A 27699-nucleotide genomic window follows, 5' to 3' on the forward strand; every position below is an offset into this window, starting at 1 on the left:
TTCCAGCATCCCCTGTGATGCAGGTATTTTTATCCTCATTTTAAACACCAGGCAACTGAAGTAAAGTAAGGCATCCAGTAATAAATGGTACTCGGATATGTCTGACTCCAAAGTCTATGCTCTTCAACGTGAGTAGAAAGCTTCACATTAGTATAAACCACTGACTCTCAACCAGGGGTGGCTTTGTCCCATCCCAGTGACTATTTGGCAACACTGAAGACATTTTTGGTTGTCACCTCTTGGCAGGGAGGGCAGGAGCTATGGGCACTTTGTAGGTAAAGGTCAGCAATGCCACTAAACATCGGCAATGCACAGATGTAATCATCCATCCCCAAATGTTAAAAGAGCCAAGATTGAGAAACTATAGTAAAAACAAAATATTTCTCAAAATATCTTCTTACAAAAGCATTACTACCCCATTTTTTTTTTCTGAAATCACTGTTTAGAGTCAATGAAAATAGCTATAAAGCATAACTAGATGTATGTGTATTTAATACATATATGGATGAACATTTCTTCGTTTTGGCCATACCATGGGGCATGGGGGATTTTAGTTCCCCAACCAGGGACTGAACCCGAACCCCCTGAATGGGAAGCATGGAGTCTTACCACTGGGCCAGCAGGGAAGTCACTGTACACACATTTTTAATGTATCTGAAGACTCTTGAGTTTAGACTGTAATTGTGACATGATCCTCCATGGAATTTTGGAGGCTTCAACCCCAAAAACATTGTTATACACTGTCATATAGATGCACAAGACTGGAAAAATTTTCATGGATAAGTTTTCATTGCTGTGTGATTGTTCTGATCTTTAATAAAAGATGCAAGGGGGCTGCAGGGGAAGAAACCCTGGCTCAGGAAAGCAGGGAGAACAGTATATTGAAACATTATAAAGTAGACGTTTTCTTTTTAAATAAGAGGCACAATGAAGCCACACCATGAGGCAAAAAAATTGCTTTCTTGATTTTATTTTCAAAGTACACAAAGTCACAAAACTAGAGCAAGTTTTTGGCTTTTTTGAAACCAAACTTTGTTCTTACAAATTTCAAAATCTGCACCATTGGATATTTAAGCCAGAAACTTGAAATACAAAAAAATCATCTTTGAAACTGACACTCGCAGTTCTCTACTTGCATATGTGAAGTGTCAAAATATTTCTCCTCAGTAGTACAAGTGTATTTGTCACGAAAATTCACAGTTAGGGACGAGAATAGGAGAATCAGTGAATTGCGGCTCTCTCAACACTTGTGTCATGAAATAAGCTAGTGGAAAACAGAGTTCTTTGAAGCTTTTAGTATTTGAGGTCTAAACCAAACTCTACTGACATTTACCACACTCTGAAAGCACAAACTAGGATATTTTGCAAAACTAGATTTTAATTAACAGTGAGAAGCCAAAACAACAAATGTGTATTGGTGTTACCTTTCATAAGACAAACAGAACCACAATTCACCAATATATATATTGTTCATTCCTATTTCTATTAGGTAGAATTTGTGCTCAGTTATGAACCATTTTAGTGTCAAATGAGTAAAAAAGGTCTAACTACAGAACATGTTGCCTTTATTGCAAGAATATCCAAAGGCATTTGAAATAGTAAAACTTGCCCGGAACATTTATACTACTAAACACAGAAATATTATAAAGATATATATATATATACACATATATATAATATATGTCACAAGCCACTAAAAAGTTAAAATTGTGCCAACATTGTCTACAAACTACTCCTTACATGACACATCAAAGCATTAACCACAAAAAATATGAATTTGTTTTCTTTGCACACTGGAATAAGGCCATCTGAAAGCCCTAAACACTATGGAGATGAAAAAAGATTAGAAAAAAAACTTTAAACGTTTATATAACTTCAAATTTACATGCTGCACGTACACAGAAAGACAGAGAATAGTTAAGAAGTCATACATTACAGGACTGGATATCCAACTTCATGCAATGAATTCTTTTCATATTTAACCAAACTATCTTATCTGCCCCTTCACCTGCTACAAATTTCCAGAACTCAATCCTAAAAATCATCTTTTTAATAAGAACGAGGTCTTCATACCAATAATCCAATTGTGTTTCTTGAATTAACCTCCCCATAAGACACACTCAGTCTGTGTTTCCATTGTAACAACTCCATGACAGCCCAAATTTAAAGGTTATCTGCCTGGAATAACTGGCCAGTTTAATCAATATTGTTTTTGATCTCCAAACAGGGAAATATTAGTAAGGTTGCCATATGAAAACAAGCACCTATAACCTACATATTCAAAACACAGAATTATAACCTCTATATTTCCTTTAAAGGTACCCCAACTAACTCAAAAAGATGGTGTCACTCTCTTAGGTACAAAGTGGAATGGAACAGCTTTGCTCTGATGGTTCAGTGCTGTCCTTGACTGACGTTTCGAAATGCTTGAATAATAATCTTTTGTTGACTTGCTTGATGATTACCAACAGTAATTCAACAGAACAAATATTTGCTCTCTAATTCAGTGGAAACTATCAGTCAGAATTATTTAGGAAGTTATCAGTACTATCTGACTTTTGGATTCACTGAAATTTATGAGTAGCTGGAGATATAAACTGAAAACTGAGTTCTGTCCTCTAAACTCAACCACATCTCACAGGTCTCTTGAGGTCATGACAGTGGCCTTTTTTCCTGAGCTTGTTTCTCAGGCTGAAGGTGGTAATGGACCTGGATTGGAAGGAAGCATTCTGGAAGAGACTCTACAGCCAAATCCTAGATTAACTGCGAAGTCTAAGGGAAGAGAAAACAATGGGGGGCTTCCCAGATGGTACTAGCGGTAAAGAATCCACCTGCCAATGCAGGAGACACGCAAGAGACACGGATTCAATCCCTGGGTAGGGAAGACCCCCTGGACTAGGAAATGGCAACCACTCCAGGATTCTTGCCTGAAAAGCACTTTCGGAAGAGATTCTACAGCCAAATCCCAGATTAACTACGAAGTCTAAGGTAAGGAAAGTCTTACATATGCCCACTTGTTGTAGGGATTTCTACTTATACTGATAGCATACTTTTCATTACAAAACTGGGACTAGGGAGGACCAAAATTCTTATTAGTAATGTCTGTGCTCAGTTATTTACTTCTATAATACCTTATACATTTTATTCATATAAAACAGATCAGAGATCTGATATTCAAAAATAGTTATTATTATAAAATCAGAAACACAGTAGTCAAAGAGTGTAGGGGATGTTGACATTTTAAAAACTTTATATGAGTAACACAATCAGTTACCTTGTATCCAAAAAGAACAGGAAGAGGCAAGACTGAAGGTATGAGGACAGATAGGTATCACAGTGATGTACTTTCAGGAACAGTACCTTCACCTCTAAGCACCTTTCAGGTGATAGCTAGCTCATAGGCACCAGAAATTCATAATAAAACTAAATTACCCAAAAGGCACGGATGAAAATGTTAACATAAGTATAAAAGCAACATTATGTAACATTAAAAACCTATGTTAAAAATGCTTCCAAATATGTAAAACTATACACGAATCCATTACACACATTCAGCTTTAATTTGCCATTAAAAAATGTATACAATACTCTGCCTAATCATAAATACATGCCAACATTACTGTATAATGTAGCGTTTACCACCACAGCACCCAAAGAGATGAACAGAAACCAACTCCCTACTAAAATCTAGGGAAAAGGTTTTAGAGCTAGTGAAATAATTTATTGCAGAGCTTATTACTATAAAGAAATTGTTGGCTCATTCTACTAAATCCACACTCCCTCACAATCTTAAGGGAAGTACAATAAATTCACTTTCATCTACTAAAACAGTATTTAACACATTTGGCAGTAGGAGTATTTTTCTAATTCCTTTTCATTTCTCCTCTCTCTCTTTTTTTTTAAAAGATTAAGTCACTTCCACAAAACTAAGTAAGACAAACTTCTCCAAGCTCAACTTGATTTTCTGAAACTACACAAGACATGTTGGCCATACAATAGCAACTGTACATCCTCCCAAATCTGAAATACAGAATTGACAGAGGACACTTACTAGTTTAAAATTTAGTTCATCATTCTAAGTCTATGAAGAAAATATCCTCCAGGAACTGCATTCAAGAGGGTAAATTTCAGATTACCTTTCTAGAACATATACTACGCAACACCATCACAAACACAAAAAAACCGAACCAGGAAAACAAAAAATTCTTCGATTTAGAACCAATTTAGAGAATGACAATCTGTAACTGCCAAACAATAAATGAGTTATAATTTTTTTTTCTTATTAGGAAAATATCACCTAAAGCACAGGGCCAGCATTTACTTGGGAACTGCAAAATACTCTACATCTTTGACAGCAGGCCACTGTTCTGCAGACCTCAGGCCACTGGAACATTAATCAGCAAAATCCATCCTCACTATTGCACCACTAGTGTCATCACCGTACACAGGTAACAGCAAATTTTTTAAACGAATCAGATAAATGCTCCTTTAATTTAGCATACCAAAGAGCCTATGTCCCTGCCACCCACAACAATCTATCCATTAAATACTTGAGAAATCATTTCATAACCAAGGCTTATGAATTACATGGAACTAGGTGATTTCTAGAACACTGTAGTGTTTTCTAGTTATTAGAGATATTTCAAACACAAAGCTTTCAAAGAAGTGAAAACAAGAACAAACATAAATGCATGTAAGTATTTTTGCCATGAATCGTTCTTTACCAATTTTGAGGGGGTTAGGGGAACACTATCGAGTCACATAAATTAAGTGGGAAAAAGGCAATCTAAAGACAACAGAAGAAATTTCAGATGATTCAAGTATCAACTTGGTGTGCACAAAAGTTCACCAATTTCCTTCTTCACCTCTGATTTCATACTCAAAGTGCCACATCTGACTTAAGTATTGATATTCAGAAACCTATAAAGTCAAGCTCTTAAAGGAAATATTATTTAGATAATGAATCTATCCTCACAACTTCAATGCCTTTACTATTTCAATATATCCAAACAAAACTTTTTGATGTATTATTCTTACAGTTTTTGGTTAGCTTTCTTTTTCTCATGTATTTTGAGGCTGGTAGCAAAATGTACAGGTGTTCATATTTCCAGAGAGCATGGGTGACGGGCACAGAGGCTCTACACTATGGACCCGTCCTTGCTCTGCGCTGGGATCATCACAGGCACCGCCCCCATCCTACTGAGATTAGGGGCAGCTACCTTAGCGGGTGGGAGTGTCGGACTCTGAGCAGCGCGTTCCAAGTCTTCACTTGGCACTTGGTTGTACTGAGTCTTGGAATATCCTTCCATGTTGGACGGGGACATGGATCCCAGGGATGAGTGATTGCTGCCGATGTAGCTTCTGGCAGTGGACGTACGGCTCTTGGGAGGAGGCACGTCTTCTCTAGAAAGCGAAGATCCCAAAGAACGTTTCTAAAAAATCTTAGACTATGCGAGCTGTGAATCATGGGTAGGGATGAGGGAAGAGCCACTATTTAAGCATCAAGTGTGCAAAAGCGCAAGCGACACACAGATAACAAGCACAGGAAGGCATAGTGTCATCAACTGTGTGTTTGGCCCAAGCTCATCAGTACAGAGTTTCCACCTTCACACACAATGAAATGCGGGTTTTTCAAAAATGCATGACTCTGTAACGTTGTCTCACAAAGAACAAACTTCAAATATTTCCATATTCTAGTATCACTGATCTAGATAATCTGGTTATAGTCGTGTAATACTTCATAGTCAATAAACCGACAGATATTTCAACCAAAAGAAAAGAACAAGATAAAATATCCTTTTTATTGTGAAAGCTACTCATCTAAGACTTTAGCTGAAAACTTAGTAGATTTAAGTTTGGAAAAACTGAGAAGCAGGCATAAGAATTTTCATAATAAGCACTGACATAGAATATATATTCGAGTCACTTCTGGTACACTTCAAAAAGAAAAGTGCCAGACCCCACCCCAGACTCAGCAAATGTCAATTTTCTGGGTGTTACTTTGGTCATATGTTGTTATTTTTACAAGTTCTATAATTCAATGTTATAATTCACTTCTAGTTAAGATCTACTGGTTTAGAATATTTTTAAAGAATTAAATCACATTGCCAATAGATCTATTAACTAGCTACTAGGTACAATCAGACCTTTAAAAAACAAACTAACCAACCTTAACATCTTCATTTCTTGAAAACTTCACGCCTGTACTTTTTTGGGAGAAGGCAAACAGCCTTGAGATAACCATTCGGCAGTGGTTCTTAAAGTAGGGCCCCAAATAGGGGAGAGGTTAGTTGGCTCCATACACTTGAAATAAGTATTAAAATGCTTTCAAATGTGTTAAGGGGAAAAGCTACAGCTTTCATCCAGTTCTCACGCGGCCAAATGCTTCAGATGGTTAAGAGAACCAATGCTTTAAGGACGTAATAAATTCAGTGTATCAGTCAACTCCTGTGTGCTTAATTACCTGATATCATGGTGAACTTCCTTTTCGTATTTTTCTTCTCTGCGCTTTTTATGACAGCAAAAGACAATAAGAGCAATGAGCACGAGCGCAAGCAAAGTTCCTATAACAGCTCCCGCAACTGTCCCAGCTCTGTTTGAAGCTAGAATAAAATGTTAACAAGAAAATACATAATAGTAAAAACAACACAAAACAAAAATACTTTTTACCTAGTCGTACTGAAGACAATGATACACAATAACAGATTGATTTCATTGCATATATTAACTTTAAGAGACAAGTTAGCTAGCTTTTTCTGGTCAAGGGAAAATCTACTAAACGAACTTTCTTCTGAACTGTATAAGCTATTTCAAGGATAAAAACAATAAAATCACTCTGAAAGATTTTACTATTCACAGCTATCTAGGTTGGCATAAGAATGTTCCAAATAATTCGTCCTTAGTCACACACATGCTAAATCACTTCAGTCGGGTCCACCTCTTTGCGACCCCACGGACTATGGACCGCCAGGCTCCTCTGTCCATGGGATTCTCCGGGCAAGAATCCTGGAGCGGGTTGCCATGCCCTCCTCCAGGGGAGCTTCCTGGCCCAAGGATGGAACCTGCATCTCTTTCATCTCCTGCACTGGCAGGCGGATTTTTTTACCACTAGAGCCACCAGGGAAGCCTTACTTACATTGGCTAAATATGGTACAAGAATTAACTTGACAGCTCTTGCCTCCATGATGGTGCTGCAATAATGAAGGTTTTAGTAATAAAAGGTAGTACGTCTTTCCCTTCCATGTCTTAAAAAAGCGAGTAACCAAGCCAGAGTGCTGTGATCAAAGGCAGCATCCCACTGCCCATCACCCACACTTGCTGATGGAACCAAAGGCGGCTGCATAAACATCACGAAACCACCTTATCAGAGCACAGGGAAGATACTTACGAGGAACCACATCCAGGTGCAGCAGGCACTGATCAGAGCCCACTCTGTTTCTGACCGTACAGCTGTATGTCCCGGAGTATTCGGCACTGGCATTTTTCACAGATATAACAGATGACGTCATTTCTGTGTGAAGAAAGAGGGGGTGAGGGAGCAAAACCCATTCTTATGATAACAGACTGCTGAGTTTCTAGTAAAGGCAAACCCTACTTGGTTGACAATCCAGGTAAAAGTGAGACAAAATGAAGCGAGACGCAGAACAAACGCAGCAAGACGTGCATATCTCCCCTAATGCAAACCATCGCGCCTCTGGTTCATTCATGTCAGAGCCAAAGTAATCATGAACGCTTCGGCCAGGCACAGAGTCTCTGAAACAGAGCCACACCGATTATAAAATACTCCGTGACATGAAAGCTCTTAGGTGCAGCAGCAAGATCTGCAAAATGTATCTCATCCCCCCAGACAGAAGAAACAGAAAAGTAAACGGGTCCCACTGTTCAGCCTCTTAGTCTGAAAAAGACAGAGGTGGAGAGAGGACAGGGCGTGGAGGGGGTTAATCAGTTTGAATAGATTAATTATAACACACAGATGAGCGATCAGATTTAAACAATTTGAATCACTGTGGTTAGAGTCACACAGCTATTGTTTTTGTTTGTTTTTATAGACGTGCCATGTGTAAATAACCATATCTTCAACCTGAATCGAGCCAAAACACTCAAGACCCATCTCTTCTTGTAGCTTAGCCACTGATTTATGATAATGAAGTTTCCATCAATATTACCGGTAATTAAAAATACACACCAAAGAAATCAATTATAATACCCTAAACAGTTATAAAATGTCTCTTCATTTATACATGACACCAAGTTGTCATTATAAAACACTAATTCCCTTAGAATCCTGATTGCTCTGTCTAGGAAAGTGAAGGCTTTGGGGATTAAAACATCTATACATACATGTACAAATCCTACCAGGCTTAAGTTCAAATCGATGGCACAGAATCAAGGTGTATAATCAGCAGTACCTGGTAACCACGAAGCGGGCAGTTTCTGTGAGTCGGACAACTTCTGCCATTCATAGCGTAGTGGGAGTGAACCTTCTTTTGGTTCACATTTGAGTTTAAAGTCATTTCCAATTTCTTCTGATCCATCAATGTAACATCGTGTACCTGAAGGCTTAACTAAGAAAAGACATTAAGTTATAAGTCCATACAGGAAAATGGAATGTATGTTTCTCATGTTGATTTATTTTTTTTTATTTTTATTTTTACTTTATTTTGCTTTACAATACTGTATTGGTTTTGCCATACATTGACATGAATCAGCCATGGGTGTACATGAGTTCCCAATCCTGAACACCCCTCCCACCTCCCACCCCATATCATCTCTCTGGATCATCCCCGTGCACCAGCCCCAAGCATCCTGTGTCCTGTATCAAACACAGACTGGCGATTTGTTTCTTACATGATGGTATACGTGTTTCAATGCCATTCTCCCAAATCATCCCACCCTCACCCTCTCCCTCTCCCACAGAGTCCAAAAGTCCGTTCTAAACATCTGTGTGTCTTTTGCTGTCTTGCATACAGGGTTATCATTACCATCTTTCTAAATTCCATATATATGTGTTAGTATACTGTATTGGTGTTTTTCTTTCTGGCTTACTTCACTCTGTATAATAGGCTCCAGTTTCATCCACCTCAGAACTGCTTCAAATGTATTCTTTTTAATGGCTGAGTAATACTCCATTGTGTATATGTATCACAGCTTTCTTATCCATTCATCTGCTGATGGACATCTAGGTTGTTTCCATGTCTGGCTATGATAAACAGTGCTGCAATGAACCTTGGGGTACACGTGTCTCTTTCAATTCTGGTTTCCTCAGTGTGTATGCCCAGCAGTGGGATTGCTGGGTCATAAGGCAGTTCTATTTGCAATTTTTTAAGGAATCTCCACATTGTTCTCCATAGTGGCTGTACTAGTTTGCATTCCCACCAACAGTGTAAGAGGGTTCCCTTTTCTCCACACCCTCTCCAGCATTTATTGCTTGTAGACTTTTGGATTGCTGTCATTCTGACTGGTGTGAAATGATACCTCATTGTGGTTTTGATTTGCATTTCTCTGATAATGAGTGATGTTGAGCATCTTTTCATGTGTTTGTTAGCCATCTGTATGTCTTTGGAGAAATGTCTATTTAGTTCTTTGGCCCATTTTTTGATTGGGTTGTTTATTTTTCTGGACTTGAGCTGCATAAGTTGCTTGTATATTTTTGAGATTAGTTGTCTGTCAGTTGCTTCATTTGCTATTATTTTCTCCCATTCAGAAGGCTGTCTTCTAATGTTGATTTAAACAAACACAGCATGTTGCAAACTGCTATATCAAGAGCAGCGGTCCTGGGTTCGGAGTAGACAAGACTGAAAGACTAAAACGGGTTGCCAATGCCAGTTTCCTTAGCTGCGTCCAGCTTAGAACAGGCGAGAATGAGCTCAGGCAAGCAGCCATTGCGTAAGAGGCCAGGCAGCAGCTCAGATGCGGGTCTGTGCCCCTCCCTGGGGCACATCCTAAAGAAGCAAGAATGATGTAGGCTGGGCTGCTTCAGACCCAAGGACGCTTCCCCTCCAGTCCTAAACCTATTCCACTTGGAGCTTGACATGTAGCATAGTTTTCCAGGAGTATGTAGCCCCCTTGGAGTGTGTGTGCACCGTTAAATCTTCTGTTAGCCCACAATCAGGGGGTTTAAGATAAGGTAAGCTGATAAAAGGGACAACTCACAAAAGAGCAGCAAAGGCCAATTACATTCCATGGTTAAAGCAATCCAAGCCCCTCAGAGAGCAGTGTTATAAAAAGGCAGTTCTGAGGTTATACTCCAGGTCTCTCTGGGGTACTGTTTAAAGAGGCTGCTAACAGTTCCATTACATGGAACCCACCTCAGTACTAGTTAACACCTTGGCAGGTCATACCCTCTTGCTCAACTGCATAATCACTATAGGTTGGTTCTGCTTCTCTGTGAGTCACATAAATGGAATACACAGCATGTACTTTTGCTTCTTTTATTTGTCATAAGGCTTCTGTTGTTGCTTCTCAGTTGCTTAGTCATGTCCAAATCTTTGTGACCCCATGGACTGCAGCATGCCAGGTTCCTCTGTTGTTCACTATCTCCGGAGTTTGCTCAATTTCATGTCCATTGAATTGGTGATGCTATCTAACCATCTTAGACTATGTTGCCCCCTTTTCCTCCTGCCCTCAATCTTTCTTAGCATCAGTCTTTTCCATCGAGTTAGCTCTTTCCATCAGGTGGCCAAAGTATTAGAGCTTCAGCTTCAGCATCAGTCCTTCCAATGGAGTCAGGGTTGACTTCTTTTAGGACTGACCGGTTTGATCTCCTTGCAGTACAAGGGACTCTCAAAGAGTCTTCTCCAGCACCACAATTTGAAAGCATCAATTCTTTGGTGCTCAGGCTTCTTTATGGTTCAACTCTCACATCCATACATGACTACTGGAAAAACTATAGCTTTGACCAGATGGACCTTTGTTGGCAAAATAATGTCTCTACTTTTTAATATGCTGTCTAGATTTGCCATAACTTTCCTTCCAGGGAGCAAGTATCTTAATTTCCTGGCTGCAGTCACTGTCTGCAGTGATTTTGGAGCCCAAGAAAATAAAATCTGCCACTGCTTCCATTTGCCCTTTCTATTTGAAATGAAGTGATGGGAATGGATGCCATGACCTTAGTTTTTTGGCATGTTGAGTTTTAAACTAGCTTTTTCATTCTCCTTTCATCCTCATCAAGAGGCTCTTTAATTCCTCTTCATTTTGAGATTGATCCAATTGATCCATGTTGTTGTATACATATCAGTTATCTGTTCTTTCTTGTTGTTGAGTTGGATCCCATTGACTGTAACATAAATTTGCTTTTTCATTCAGATATTGATGAACACTGGTTTTGTCTAGGGGTTACTACCAAAGTCTAGTTAGACCAGGAGCAGGTATGAAGTCAACGGGAACCAGATGGACTGGTGAGCAGGCACTGTGAGAAGCGGTGGCATGCCACTGGACAAGGCAGCGAGAGAGTCTGAAGGTTCAGGCAACAGTCTGCAAGAGCAGAGACCAGTTCTGAATCTGATGCCGTTTCTGCGGCAGGATTAGGAGAAGCAGGGATTAAACTGGAGGCAGCACAGTCCAGCAACCTGAGCCCCCAGGACAGGAGGAGTAGTGCAGGTGTCTCTGGGGGCAACAGTGAGGAGACAGCCGCAGGCCAGAGTTTACCAACGCTCCACACCCTTGGGAGAGCAACCTTCCCACAGACCCTCGACCTGACTGTCTGCAGCCACCCTCCCAGTCTGAAAGATAGCAGGACTGCTTTTTCTTTGTTGAGTCTTTCAAGCTCCGGTTGGGCTTTCATTTTTTCACTACTAAAAATAAATGTGAATGGGTTTTAAACAGTTTTGCACCGTTATAAACAACAACGCTGCTTGTAAGTGCTGGTATATGTTTTCCTTTTTCAAATCAGGTTAGTGAATGTTTAACTCTATAAGAAAATGTCAAACTGTTTTTCCAAATCTGGCTGACAGGGTCTGTCATACCCAGTGGGGCCTCTTTAACTAAGGGTGTTGATCATGGTCTCACTTCACACATTTCTTGATAATTCTAAAATTTAATTGGATTTCTCCCCTTTGTCTGTTATTCTGTTGCAATGTACACTTTTTAAACAAGGATCAACAGATGCATTTAACTGTGTTGTTGATTTTCCTAAGCAAGTCTGTTTCTTTTTCACATCTATCAGTCGCCCTGGACACTACATCATTTGGACTTTTGAATCAGCTTTGCACAATTATTTCATCCTGCTGCTGCTGCTAAGCCGCTTCAGTTGTGTCCGACTCTGTGAGACCCCACAGATGGCAGTCCACCAGGCTCCCCTGTCCCTGGGATTCTCCAGGCAAGAACACTGGAGCGGGCTGCCATTTCCTTCTCCAATGCATGAAAGTGAAAAGTGAAAGTGAAGTCGCTCAGTCGTGTCCAACTCTTAGCGACCCCATGGACTGCAGCCTACCAGGCTCCTCCATCCATGCAATTTGCCAGGCAAGAGTGCTGGAGTGGGGTGCCATTGCCTTCTCCGATTTCATCCTGAGTCTTCAACAAAATGAGTCTTGTTCTCCGTTTTTTCAAACTACCAATAAATACTTTATTACACAGACGAGCAGTAAGTGAGATACTGAAGCAATGCTTTGGACATCAAGCATCTACTGGTAATATAGCATTCTAACCCTAAACTTTTTTTCTACTGAAAATGTCCCCCTCCCAAATATACCCAATAAAGGGCAGTTATTTACAGTGGCTGCTCAGGAAGTCAGGGTTCCACTGAGTTTGAGATTTCAAGATACTCCATCCACAACAGAACAAGACTTTACCAACGCTAGTTCTGAGTGTTGCTTAGGAGTGCAGGTGTGCTAAGTCGCTTCAGTCATGTCCAACTCTGTGCAACCCCATGGACTGTGGCCCACCAGGCTCCTCTGTCCATGGGATTCTCCAGGCAGGAATACTGGAATGAGTTCCCATATCCTCTCCAGGGGATCTTCCCAACCCAGGGACTGAACTCGAGCCTCTGATGTCTCCTGTGTTGGCAGGCGGGCTTTTTACCACTAGTGACACCTGGGAAACCCTGCCTAGAGGTGGCTACCTGCTTTCCAAAGGGAGGAGAAACTGCAAGTCTTTTACATGGCAACCCCAACCACTAACCACAATAATTTTACCCATCCTAATATAGGGAAGACTAACTCTTAATCCGTGACACCTTGCTGGACTGAAAGATAAAACCAGAAAGGGAACAAATATCAAGTTTTATCATCTAATATTTCTTTGGTCTGGGGCTCCAGGATACCCAGCCATTGTCCTCAGAACATCCGTCACCATGTTCAGTGACAAAACCAATAAATAATCCTTCTCAGTTGAAGATCTATGACTTTCAACTTGCACTTGGTTGGCATCCCACCAATTTAGTAATGCTGTGTTCCATCTGTGTGTTATATCATCACCCCTCCAAGCTAGGGGCCACTACCTCAGACTACAGAAAATACTCTAAATCTCTATTTGGGACAGAATATACTTTTATCACCATGTCATCCACCCAGGAATAGTATTTTTGCTTGGTTCAAAATACCTCTACTTCTGGTGAAATCCATGCATAGATGGTAAAAATCAATAGGCAAAAAGTTTGAGGAGAAAGGATATTTGCAAAGTCTCAAAGTGGCTCCCCCACTGGGATTTTTTTTTAAGTTTTCAAACTTTTATTTTATATACAAAGAGCTACTATTTTTGTTATTATTATTAAAGTTTTCAAACTTTTATATATGAAAAGGGCTAGTATTTTTTTTTTTGAGGTTTTCAAACTTTTATTTTATATACAAAGAGCTGGTATTGGGGATTTGGTGGGGGAAGGTATTTTTCAATCCCAGAGGGAAAATTAGTAATTTTATAATGGAAAAATCTATCAGATAAAATTTAGACCAAGTGATCATGGTTAACAATAAGACAGAACAACACATGTCCCTTGACATTAACTTGAGGAGACTAGAGGGGACATCAATTCAGCATGGACCTTCGACTTGACCCGGGAACAAAAGGGCATTAATGGGAAGCTGTAAAGTTCAAATTAGGCCCATAGTTAACAGTATAGCTTCAATACTAATTTCTTGGTTTTAGTAGTTGTATTATGATTTTGAAAAATGTTATCCTTAGGAAAAATTAGGTAACGGGTACATTCTCATGAACTTTCTGCTAGTTTTGCAACTTGTCTGTAAAACTAAAATTATTTCAGAATAAAAAGTGAAAAAAAAAAAAACAAATAAATCCCAGTGTTGACTGAATCCCTGCACATGTCCTTCTTGTGGTGCGGGTGCAGTCTGAGTACACTATATACACCAAAATAGCCAAGTCTATTTATACCAAAAGGGCCCAGTAACAGGTTTTTCTGGAGTTCCCAGGGAAGGTGCTGGCAGTGAGCAGCCACCATACTAACCCTTGTCATCATCACCCATGTCCAGCTTCTTTATTGAGTTGCATCCACATGTACAGTTGGTGCATCTGAAAGAGCAGGGCGGGCCCTAGCAACAGAGCATGGGATAGCAACACGCTACCCCTCACACCCAGGCAGCTAACAGTCATCCCCATTTATGTCTGTACAGCAACCAGGGCTCTGAACAAGCTTTCTTTTTTTCTTAATTGCTTTTTGGCTGTGCCATGTGGCTCTTAGTTCCCCAACCAGAGATGGAAGCTGCGACCCTGGCATTGGGAGCTCAGCATCCTAATCACTAGACCACCAGGGAAGTCCCTGAACAAGCTTTCATTACTATGGGGACACCATGGTGGCATCTACAGATTCCAGACAAGCAAATCGAAGCGAAGTATCAGGCTGAGCCTCTGAGAGTGAAGCAATCAAAAGCTCCACGGGACAGTCTGGTCTCTATAAGGCATCCTGTTTCATCTTTCCTCCAGACTGCCTAAGCAGTATTTTCAGGAAAAAAGCAAACAAATTAAGTTTCTATCCAGCTCTCACTTTCGAGAGAAACTTCTAGTGTTTTCTACCACAGTGGTCCTGACTCATCTGAAAATATGGAGGAGAGATGAAGAAATTCTCCTCTGGCTCTGAGACAGTCTCACCAGGTCAGAGGTCATCCTCACGGTCAGAGGTCATTCCTGCTTCCCCCTTCAGCCATCACTGTCCCCTCTCCCCTCACCTCCCACTCAGTCTCTCCCTCCCTCCTTGGTTTGACACCAGAGCTTGCTTGCCATGGTGATCCCAGACAGAGCTAACAAAAGGAGTTACAGTGTCAGCGCTTCCCACCCATCCAGGCTGAGCAAGAAGATGTCAGAGGTGTGAGGTTTAAAGTAAAAGGCCATCCCTCCTGCCCGACAGTCATGGCTGCTGCCTCGGGTGTGCCTGGCCAGAGTCTATGACAGCCCCTACGAGATCTTTCTCTCTCTCACACATACACACACACACACAGATACACAGAGTATCTGTCCACATCTCTTTTGGGAACATGTGCCAATCACATCCCTCCCAGTGTACCTGCCCCCATCAAAGAGGGACTCCACAGTAAATAATTCTGACAAACATGTATAATCTGCTTGGTATATCAGGAACCAGTTAAAATTCCATATATATCCTAACTCAACACTTCCTGGAAAGCAGTGACTGTAGCCCGCCAGGCTCCTCTGTCCATGGAATTCTCCAGGCAAGAATACTGGAATGGGTTGCGATTCCCTCCTCCAGAGGATCTTCTCAACCCAGGGATCCAACCCATGTCTCCTGCACTGCAGGCAGATTCTTTACTGTCTGAAATCACCAGGGAAGCCAGAAGGAAGATACACTCAGGGTTATAATTTCAGGTATGCCACGGTCTGGGATAAGTTCAGACAAGTTATTAAACTTTTACCAGCTTCCACATTTATAAAAAAGAAAGACAACTCCACATTTGCTGAATGGAGACACAAAAGGCTAGAATTTCCAATGTTACCATATTGCCTTTCCCAGTTCCTCTTTAGGTTCACTTGCTTTCATATCACAGACATATTCTGAATTGAGTTCCACTCAGCATAGAGTGCCTCTTACCAGGACGCCCTCGATGATGTTGCCAGAAGACTGCCCTATCAACTCCCTGGGAGTTGTTGCTGGGATGCACAAAAATTAGTCTCTACCAGCTATTTTCTTGGGCTCCAAAATCACTGCAGATGGTGACTGCAGCCATGAAATTAAAAGACGTTTACCCCTTGGAAGGAAAGTTATGACCAACCTAGATAGCATATTCAAAAGCAGAAACATTACTTTGCCAACAAAGGTCCGTATAGTCAAGGCTATGGTTTTTCTAGTAGTCATGTATGGATGTGAGAGCTGGACTATAAAGAAAGCTGAGTGTTGAAGAATTGATGCTTTTGAACTGTGGTGCTGGGGAAGACCCTTGAGAGTCCCTTGGACAGCAAGGAGATCACGCCAGTCCATCTTAAAGGAAATCAGTCCTGAATATTCACTGGAAGGACTGATGTTGAAGCTGAAACTCAAATACTTTGGCCACCTGATATGAAGAGCTGACTCATTTGAAAAGACCCTGATGCTGGGAAAGATTGAGGGCAGGAGGAGAAGGAGGCGACAGAGGATAAGATGGTTGGATGGCATCACCGACTCAATGGACATGAGTTTGGGTGGACTCCAGGAGTTGGTGATGGACAGGGAGGCCTGGCGTGCTGTGGTTCATGGTGTCGCAGAGTTGGCCATGACTGAGCAACTGGACTGAACTGAACTAACCTGCTCTAAATAAGTCTGGAATCTGACACTTAACCCCTGCTCAGTTCTCTAAATTAAAAGGAACAAAAGGTAGAAGTTGATGTGAGGGAGACTGTGCAGATGAGTTATTTCCAGGGATATGGAAGGCAATTTCAGCAGTCAGCATTTCCTTTGTAAAGTGGGTCCCCAAGTATTCCCCAAACCTGACACCTTAGGTCACACGAGAATTTTCTGTCATATAATAGTGCCAGACTATTGAGATTCTATACATGGCAGCTCATTGTACTTTTGGGCAAAGCTACCACAGCAAGATTTTAGAAGTATATTTCTGAGTAATACCTTTCAGAGTTTCTCAGTTTGCAGGGCTTAAGGGTGCTTGTGCATGACCACAGAATCTAGAGAAGGATAATAAACTTTTCAGTCTATGATGTTCACAAAGCAGTTTGTACTTATTCTCCTTCTTAACTGTCCTGGAGAGCTACATCCTAGCGGCCATCTGTCTAGCCTCCTTACTTTTAAGGATGAAAAGATCATGATGCTCAGAGAAGTTAAAGGACTGTCCGAGGTCTAATAGCCGTACCCCAATTCAATATTCCAGCTACCATATTCCATCTGCTCTACTCTAAATACTCCAATTAGCTGTCATAGAAATCTCATTTATTCCTTGGGACATGCGGTTTGATAAAGCTTAAAGCACACATCACAATTTTGAGCTGAATGAGACTGCATAGAGATTTAATGATTATTATTTTTATGTTTCAAAAATGTAGGCTGAGGCCCAGGAAATGTTCTATTTAATTCCCAGGGCAAACCTGAGAACAAGGCAAAAAGTCTGGATCCCCTACCCCTGCCTTATGGTTCATCTCCCATATCACAGACCTCCTTCATTTACTATCAAATGCTTTCATGAACTTCACGAAGAAGCTGTTCACTTATTTTTTCTATTAAAAAAAATTGCCAGCTTTATGTTTTATGCTATTTGAGGACAGTATGTCAAATATTTAAACTTACTACTCTAGAATTCTAAGTTTTGTCTCACGTAAATGCTGCTACTACAGTACTGTGATCCCTTACCCTGTTAATAAGTAACTTACCAAGAACTGTCAGCTGAATCTTCTTATTTCCAACACCAGGAGCTTTTTTCACTTTGCACTGATATGTGCCAATATCGGACAACTGTAAATTTGTCACATTTATTGAAGCGTCACCAGATTTGAGATCATTACTTGTAAAATGTACTCGTCCTTTCAGATCTTGATAGTAGTCATCATAAATTTTGTCTCCGGAATATAAAATAATCTGATAGAAAGCCAAAATAAGACAATGAGAAAACAAGCAAGCAAGTGAACTCCCTGTCTTGTTAAAGGAGTTCTAGATACACCACAGTACTGTAAGGATCCAAAAAAACAAAAAAAGAACACAATATTCTGAGGAATCTACAACTATTCAAACCACAGGTTAAGAAAACGGAAGGAGGATGTGAGGGCGACCTGTTTGCAACATCTGTCAGCCCACTGATCACCGGGGCTGATTCAGCTGATCTGGCTGGCTAGATTAGCCCCTCCCTCCCTCACCACTCCAGCAGCGCCCCTCCAGGAGCGCCCCTCCCAAAGCTGCACACACGGTGGGAGATGAAGACCATCCCCGATAGAGGAGGATCGGTCTTCAGTCAAGGGTTTAACGAGTAGCTGTGCTCTCCTACTAGAATCTCCAAACGAGCTCTCAAGAAAACAGAAAGAGGCCAATATGATCCTTAAGTATTTTAACACGCGGTCATTATAGATGGGGAAACCAAGACCCGACATGATTAAATAATACAGTCCTCTATGCGAGCCATTCGGTGAGACCCACAAGAGCGTGGATTTGTGAATTCTTATGCACTCTGTTTTTCAGCTGCCTCAGAGAAAGAAGTATGCCAATCAACTGTATACAATCAGGTTATCAACCACCACCACTACTCCCCAAAGAGGGCTTATGATAATTTACCTGTGGAACTTAAGAACAGTAACAACAACAAAGACATTTTTTTATCTTAATATACTAAGCTAGGGGCACTTGAAGGTTCCAGACTACAACAGATAAAATCATAAACCTGTTAAGATGTGTCTGCCCAACCTGGTTAACAGGACCTTCCAATTAATTTTCAGAGACTAAAAGCAAAGACCCTTCACGACTGAACTGAACTGAAAATTAATTTAAATACTTCATACATTTTATTCAGTCATGAAGTCCTTCATTCTGGCCATCTGAGACCCAAGGGTCAAAGAGCAATAGTACCAAACTTAAATAATAATCAGAAAACTACAGCATACATCCTGCAGACCATTCATCTGGTATGTTCAGTAAGATCGGAATCGGCACTATGTGTAGGAATTTCTCCAGAGCACAGACTTGGGTTTTCTTTCATCACCTCCTCTACCATGTTGCCCCCGCTCCTAATTCACTAAAGATCTTTTGCTTACATATTAAGAGTCAGCACTGAGGAAGCACTCAATAGCAGCTTGCTAAGTAAATAAAAGCAGTTGAAGGGTCCACAGCTGACTTGCTCCGTAAACACAAGCCATCACTTTACTTGCTCCATCTCCGCCCACATCCACCTGTCAACAGCAGTACTGAGAACTCCTTAAATGTATCTTCCTCTGTATTAACCCATGGACTCTCTTGTTGTGAAAAGCCAGGAAGTTCAACCCATGATACTTTGAACCCCTCATTTTTACACATACACACACGCCTTTCTAGGAGGCCCTAGTCATCAGTCCCTAAGTCGTGTCTGACTCTTTGTGAACCCATGAACCACAGCCTGCCAGCATCCTCTGTCCGTGGGATTTCTCAGTCAAGAATATTGGAGCGGATTGCCATTTCCTTCTCCAGGGGATCTTCCTGATCCAGGGATCGAACTGGAGTCTCCTGCATTGGCAGGCGGATTCTTTACCACTGAGCCATGTGGAAGCCCAGCCTTTCAAGGGGGGGCCTGACAAATATGTCTTCACGGTCAGTCATGTTTGTAAACTAATGTGGTCATGTTCTCATGAAAACAATTTTACAAACAGTAGCTAAGAAATGGAGAAGTAACATGTACCAGGCAATTTTGATTCCTTTTTACAGCCCAATGGGGATGGAGGCACGATCCACATTTAACGTTTTAACCGTGCGGAAGGCAGTGGCTGTCACAGACCAACTCTCTCAATACCGCTGCGATGGAAACCACATCCATCCGGTCTGGCATTGCAGGCTGCCTACATGAACATTTCTGTATGACTTGTAGACTCAGAAAACACTAAACCATACAGTATTTTCAGAAAATTCTTATCACAACCCTGAGAAGCAAGTGTACCTGTTCTTAGTTTACATATGAGGAAACAGAGGCTTATGAAATATGGGAGGCAGTACATGATACTGTATAAGATAATCCAGACGGGTCAACACCTCCCACGGGGGGTGGGAGGAGTAGTCGGGAAAGATCTGGGCTCAAAACCCCTGCTGTGTTTGTTGCCAGCTATGTGACCCTGGGCATGTTCCTTCAAATTCCTGGGCCTCCTTTTCCTCCTCCTCGAATGTATAATGATCTTCATTCTGGGGTGTTGTTTTAAAACTTAAGTAAGTATATATAATTAAAGTATATAAAACCCTGTCCAGGGTTTATAAAGCATATAAAGCCCAGCACACGGTAAGTGAATGAGTACATCATAACTGCTGATTAAAGAGATCACGCAGGGAATGAGGAGGGAAATTTCTCCAGCCCAGGCCCCCATCACACTGCCTGCTAGCTTAAAAATATTACAAGAAGGATTTAGCAAGCATTATAATACAGTTGTAATTCTATGCACACATCCTCCTATGCATCAATCTCTCCCTAACTCTTCTTTCTTTTGGCCTTATTTACTGTGCTTTAGGTTAGAGGCTAGGTGTCTTAACCCAGAAATGGACACTTCAGCCCAGCACCCACTATCACATTTGTCTCTCAGTCCTGTGGACTGTGTGGCTTGGGCCTCCCACTTAGCAAAGAAGTCCTTGGATTCTCCTTCCCTGAATGGAAACACAAGGCTCCAGGACACACTGGCTTTTTTGATCTCAAGAGGCACCTTGTCACAGGGCTTCACCCCTGAGCCTTAAGCCAGGATCTGTGCTCTCCATTCTCGCATCTCAACCATGGAACCAGAGTCCTGGATTCTAAAGGAGGTGGGCACTTCACTGGCAAAGCAATGAGGGGCGTGCAGGGGCTCAGGCAGAAGCCTGAGTTCAGGGTATTGGCACTGTCATGGGAAGAGGGGAGGGATGAAGAGCAAGATGGGAGGGGGACAGGGTATCTGGGCTGAGTAGACAGGAGGAGTTGGGCTCAATTTCTTTTCCTTCAGGGAGAGAAGGAAGTTCTCATATCAGAATCAGGGTAGAGATATATCCTTGGAGGGAGTGGCCCCAGCCACTTACAACTCAGGAAAGCACCTTAATTTTTTCCTTCACAAAAACAACATGGGCACACTACTTGTATTTGCCAAAAACAATTAATTACCTAACTGCACTGATTCAGCCACTAACTGCTGCCTGGATAATCCCTTTTTTTGAGATGAACCACAAGTAAAAATTTCCCTTCCAAATATATATATATACATATATAGTACAGTTCAGTTCAGTCGCTCAGTAGTGTCCGACTCTTTGTGACCCCATGAATCGCAGCACCCCAGGCCTCCCTGTCCATCACCATCTCCCGGAGTTCACTCAGACTCACGTCCATTGAGTCAGTGATGCCATCCAGCCATCTCATCCTCGGTCGTCCCCTTCTCCTCCTGCCCCCAATCCCTCCCAGCATCAGAGTCTTTTCCAATGAGTCAACTCTTCGCATCAGGTGACCAAAGTACTGGAGCTTCAGCTTCAGCATCAGTCCTTCCAAAGAAATCCTAGGGCTGAACTCCTTCAGAATGGACTGGCTGGATCTCCTTGCAGTCCAAGGGACTCTCAAGAGTCTTCTCCAACACCACAGTTCAAAACCATTAATTCTTCGGCACTCAGCCTTCTTCACAGTCCAACTCTCATATCCATACATGACCACAGGAAAAACCATAGCCTTGACTAGACAGACATTTGTTGGCAAAGTAATGTCTCTGCTTTTGAATATACTATCTAGGTTGGTCATAACTTTTCTTCCAAGGAGTAAGCGTCTTTTAATTTCATGGCTGCAGTCACCATCTGCAGTGATTTTGCAGCCCCCCAAAATAAAGTCTGTTTCTACTGTTTCCCCATCTATTTCCCATGGAGTGATGTGACCGGATGCCATGATCTTCATTTTCTGAATGTTGAGCTTTAAGCCAACTTTTTCGCTTTCCTTCTTCACTTTCATCAAGAGGCTTTTTAGCTCCTCTTCACTTTCTGCCATAAGGATGGTGTCATCTGCATATCTGAGGTTATTGATATTTCTCCCGGCAATCTTGATTCCAGCTTGTGTTTCTTCCATTCCATTGTTTCTCATGATGTACTCTGCATAGAAGTTAAATAAGCAGGGTGACAATATACAGCCTTGACGTACTCCTTTTCCTATTTGGAACCAGTCTGTTGTTCCATGTCCAGTTCTAACTGTTGCTTCCTGACCTGCATACAGATTTCTCAAGAGGCAGGTCAGGTGGTCTGGTATTCCTATCTCTTTCAGAATTTTCCAGTTTATTGTGATCCACAAAGTCAAAGGCTTTGGCATAGTCAATAAAGCAGAAATAGATGTTTTTCTGGAACTCTCTTGCTTTTTCCATGATCCAGCGGATGTGGGCAATTTGATCTCTGGTTCCTCTGCCTTTTCCAAAACCAGCTTGAACATCAGGGAGTTCACGGTTCACATATTGCTGAAGCCTGGCTTGGAGAATTTTGAGCATTACTTTACTAGCGTGTGAGATGAGTGCAATTGTGTGGTAGTTTGAGCATTCTTTGGCATTGCCTTTCTTTGGAATTAGAATGAAAACTGACCTTTTCCAGTCCTGTGGCTACTGCTGAGTTTTCCAAATTTGTTGGGATATTGAGTGCAGCACTTTCACAGCATCATCTTTCAGGATTTGAAACAGCTCAACTGGAATTCCATCACCTCCACTAGCTTTGTTCATAGTGATGCTTTCTAAGGCCCACTTGACTTCACATTCCAAGTTGTCTGGCTCTAGATTAATGCTCACATCATCATGATTATCTGGGTTGTGAAGATCTTTTTTGTACAGTTTTTCCGTGTATTCTTGCCACCTCTTCTTAATATCTTCTGCTTCTGTTAGGTCCAGACCATTCCTGTTCTTTATTGAGCCCATCTTTGCATGAAGTGTTCCCTTGGTATCTCTAATTTTCTTGAAGAGATCTCTAGCCTTTCCCATTCTGTTCTTTTCCTCTATTTCTTTGCACTGATCACTGAAGAAGGCTTTCTTATCTCTTCTTGCTATTCTTTGGAACTCTGCATTCAGATGCTTATATCTTTTCTCCTTTGCTTTTCGCCTCTCTTCTTTTCACAGCTATTTGTAAGGCCTCCCCAGACAGCCATTTTGCTTTTTTGCATTTCTTTTCCATGGGGATGGTCTTGATCCCTGTCTCCTGTACAATGTCACGAACCTCATTTCACAGTTCATCAGGCACTCTATCTATCAGATCTAGGCCCTTAAATCTATTTCTCACTTCCACTGTATAATCATAAGGGATTTGATTTAGGTCATACCTGAATGGTCTAGTGGTTTTCCCTAACTTTCTTCAATTTGAGTCTGAATTTGGTACATTACTCCAAACATTTGAACTTCTTTTTCTCTTCCTGGTTTAATAGTATTTGTTAACGTTGACATTTAAGTATGTCAGACAAAGCTAATATGAAGCATTCTAAATGAAGTGAAATATTATGTTACCATTAAAAGGCAAAGTGTGATACACGTATTTGCAGATGGGGCTGAAATTGAGCCCCACACGGTTAATGGAAACTGGTGACTAACAGGAAGTTGTGAGCTTGTCTTACAGAATAGCATACAAGAGAACAGCTAATAGAAACCCTTCCACGTGTATCCTGCCTTCACTGGCCAAGCGTGCCTTAATTATTTTTTTAACTCCTTATCACCTTTATAAAAATGCCTCTGATTATGGGTCACAGAACAATGGGGTTTTCTACATTAGGTCCCTGTTAAAGTGTAACTAGAAAAGATTCTGTAACAATACAGTCATCCCTCAGTAACCATGGGGTTGGGGGTTGGTTCTAGGACTTCCTCTCTTTTCCCCTTCCCTTCCTCAGATGCCAAAATCCACAGATACTCAGCTCCCTCAAATAAGATGGCCTACATATGTTGTTGTTTAGTCGCTAAAGTCATATTCAACCCTCTGTGACCCCAAGGACTATCGCCCACCAGGCTCCTCTGTCCATGGGATTTCCCAGGCAAGAATACTGGAGCAGGTGTTGCCATTTCTCCAGGGGATCTTCCTGAACCAAGAATCGAACCTGTGTCTCCTGCATTATTAGCAAGTGGATTCTTTACCACTGAGCCACCAGGGAAGTCTGACGTACTTGTAAGATGGTAAAGCATATGCATCCTCCCGTATCTTTATCTAGATGGCCTAGGATGGCATCCCCGACATGTCACGCATATCCCTGCGAACTATCATGCCTGCTCCTTACACGTTTCCCATGACCCCGGGCCACACACACTTCCAAGGCCAGATTTTCAGAACATTCTCAAGCTCCCCTTCTTCCTTGCAGCCCTCTGTAAGAAGTCTGGTGACCTTTTCCTTCCTCTGAAATCTGAGGTCACTTATCCATTATCCCATATACTTTATCCAGATTACCTTTATCTAGAATACTTAATACAGTGTAAGTGCTATGTAAATTACTGCTGGCATGTGGGAAGTTCAAGTTTTGCTGTCTGGAACATTCTGGAATTTTTTTTTTCCTGAATGTTTTCAATCCATGATTGGTTTAATCCACCAACGCAGAACTCACAGTTCTGGAGGGCCAACTGCTATTTTGTTTTTTAAGGCATTCAACATACAGGTTATTTAAGTTGCAAAAATATGGGAAATAGACTGTAATAATATGTACCTTCACACCTCTGTTAGATTTGACCCTTATACTGGTGATGGAATCCCTGTGTGAAACTTGGAAATTCAATTCTATGTAACCTTTCACAACATCCAGTTTACCCCGGTGCCCCTGACATGTCACACACTTCCCTGCAGACTAACAAGCCTGCTCTGTACACACCTCCCAGGCCCCTGGGCCACACATATTTCCAAGGCCAGATTTTCAGAACATGCTCAAGCTCCCCTTCTTCCCTGCAGTCCTCTGTAAGAAGTCTGGTAACCTCTCCTTCCTCTGAAATCTGAAGTCACTTATCCATCTCACTCCATTACATCACGGTGCTTACTTTCCAAGCATCTGCCTTTCTCCCCTACACTGCAAGCCGAGGAAGTCTCAGGCTTCCTTCACAGCTCCCCATGTCCCCCCACCTATGGTATCAACACAGTGACAGACACCAAACACAGGTTCCCCCGACATCTGCCGAGTGAGCAGCACTTACCACTTGATCCACCTTCTGATTATCGGCTGGTGACAGCAGCCACTCGATGTCCAGTGGGCCCTGGTCTTCCGGACCGAGGGTAAATTTGCATGGCAAATAAGCAGTTTCCCCTTTGGCCTTTTCAATCATCTGTTCAGGAGTAGTGATACTCAAACCTCTGGTGAAATCTAGAAAATGAAACACAAATGGACTGAGCATTTGCTCCAAGGCTGGCAGCACCCTCAGGACACCTCAACTGTTCAGAGGGACCATAGGGTGTGGGGGAAACAGGACTTTACTGGGGACCAGGGTAATGAAACTCCAACTCAGTGGTCCCAGTTTGTGTGTGTGCGCCTCTGTAGAAATAGAAATACTAATACACATCCTATTCAATACAATTTCGTTTCAGAGCACTGGAAGCTTCTCAATATTATTTGGAATAACAGTATTCTCACATGAGTTGGAAGAACCTAAGAGGATTTTTATTATCCAGGCAGATGTTTAAAACTGAACTTGGCTAGAGTCTCTGAAAGGTCAGTTACATCAGTCTAATTCAAGGCCACATTAATTCATGCTTCCCATGGTGTCAGAAACACACTTGGAATTCCTATTACTGGGCACATGCTGATGAATTCTGACACATTTTGTGTCCAGGCTTCTATAATTTCAAATTTTTATTAAATTTGATTTTGTGACTTTTATTGAAATCTTAAAAATATTTCTAAGCAATAAATTTTGATGACAATTCAAAAGGAGAAAAAATACTGTCAATTTATATAGTTTTAAACATACCAAAATGTTGACCTCAATATTATCTTTAAGACATTTCTTACTTTATCTCTGCTTATTTCCCTTCTGAAAAAGTCAAAGTTATTACATAATTTTAAGAAGACATCTTAAAATTCTATAACTTATTTTCAAATTTGTAGCCTATGAAACTTCCACTTAGATTACTAAGAGAATTAATGCTGAATAGCAATATTTAAAAACTCTCTAAAAGCAAAAATAGATATCCAGAGCTCCAAACAAAAATCCCAACACAGTTTCTGCTAACTGATTTTTTGAGATGGTTTAAACTCAGTACTGGGCTTCCCTGATGGCTCCCAGGATAAAGCGTCTGCCTGCAATGCGGGAGACCCGGGTTCAATTCCTGGGTCGGGAAAGTCCCCTGGAGAAGGAAATGGCAATCAACTCCAGCACTCTTGCCTGGAAAATCCCATGGACGGAGGAGCCTGATAGGCTACAGTCCATGGGGTCGCAAAGAGTCGGACACAACTGAGCGACTTCACTTCACTTCACTTCAAATTCAGTACAATCCCATAAGAATTGAAAAAAAGTCTCCTTCTTGTGGTTAACAACTTACTGTAACAAAACTAGTATCCATTACATGCATAAAAGATGGAACAAACTATGAATATAATGATGCTCTTTCTTACCTATAAGGGAAAAAAAATCCAGTGTAATTACACACATAAAAATAGGTCTGTTCACTACTTATGCCTTATAGTAAGACTGCAGTTTGAACAGCCAACAATTAAAATGTAAATTCAGTCTGTAAATGAACTATTACACAAAACTTAAATTTTTTTCTTACTATTTACACTATAAAAGTTTGCACAGCACCAGTCTGTCACTGTATGTTTTCTTTGTGATAACCCAACATTTTGTTATGTGTAAAGTCAAATGTGTAATGAATGCAGATCTGAAGTTTCAAATGCACACACTGGTTTCTGTTAAGCAGCTCTATCACTTCGACCTCTGCATCATCCGACCCTGACTTTCAGGCCTGAAAGATGACCTGGAAGGGGCCCCAAGTGCTAAGATGATGATACATGTGGCTTGCCTCTCTCCCCTCTACCCCCCTCTCCCTGTTCACACTGTAAAAATAAACACAGAGCAAAATTAAAAGTAAATCCAGTCCAAATTCTCCATAATGATGATTTCATTGCTGGTTTTCCAATGAGACATTCCAACAGAACAAACCAACATGAAGAATTGTATTATCAGCCATTATATGATCCTTCCTATTAGCCCTTACAAGAGGCTTAATACACATGGATTATCAGCTGTAATAAAATGTTAGTAAGGCTGAAGCCAATAGATTTGAGAATGAAAGAAAAGTCAAGTTATATTCAAGACCATTTATGTTCATGCAGCATCCTAAGCTTTTATCACATTTACGTGCACTCATCAAACAGCAAATTTAAACTGGACACATGGCTTCGCTGGTGGCTCAGGGGTAAAGAACCTGCCTGCCAGTGTAGGAGACACGTGCTTGATCCTTGGTCTGGGAAGATCCCGCATGCTGCAGGGCAGCTAAGCCCGTGTGCCACAACTACCAAGCCTGTGCTCTGGAGCCCTGGAGCCGCAGCTGCTGAGCTCATGTGCCCTAGAACCTGTGCTCCGCAACAGGAGAAACCACCGCGAGAGGCCCGCGTACTGCAACTAGAGAGGATCGGCCCCTGCTTGCTGCAACTAGAAAAACACCAGGAAGCAACAGAGATCCAGCACATCCAAAAATAATTTTAAAAAAACAACAACAAAAACTGG

The 27699-nt window shown here is 41.4% G+C and overlaps 1 protein-coding gene across 4 annotated transcripts in view; it reads right to left on the reverse strand.

Moving 5' to 3' along the window:
• The window catches only part of CXADR (coxsackie virus and adenovirus receptor), a 66261-nt gene that overhangs the window by 15976 nt on the left and 22586 nt on the right, over positions 1-27699 (reverse strand). For 2 of the 4 annotated variants that reach the window (XM_018051967.1, XM_018052031.1), the window contains exons 2-7: positions 25171-25337; positions 17755-17959; positions 8409-8564; positions 7388-7510; positions 6464-6602; positions 5220-5403 (exon numbers count right to left, since the gene is read on the reverse strand). In XM_018051967.1, coding sequence (XP_017907456.1) covers positions 5220-5403; positions 6464-6602; positions 7388-7510; positions 8409-8564; positions 17755-17959; positions 25171-25337 — 974 coding nt within the window. Of the gene's footprint in view, positions 1-954; positions 5404-6463; positions 6603-7387; positions 7511-8408; positions 8565-17754; positions 17960-25170; positions 25338-27699 lie in introns of those variants that run through there. The other 2 variants (XM_018051901.1, XM_018052077.1) reach the window with 2 other exon arrangements.

This window comes from Capra hircus, chromosome 1 (genome assembly GCF_001704415.2).
Source record: "Capra hircus breed San Clemente chromosome 1, ASM170441v1, whole genome shotgun sequence".
NCBI lineage: Eukaryota > Metazoa > Chordata > Mammalia > Artiodactyla > Bovidae > Capra > Capra hircus.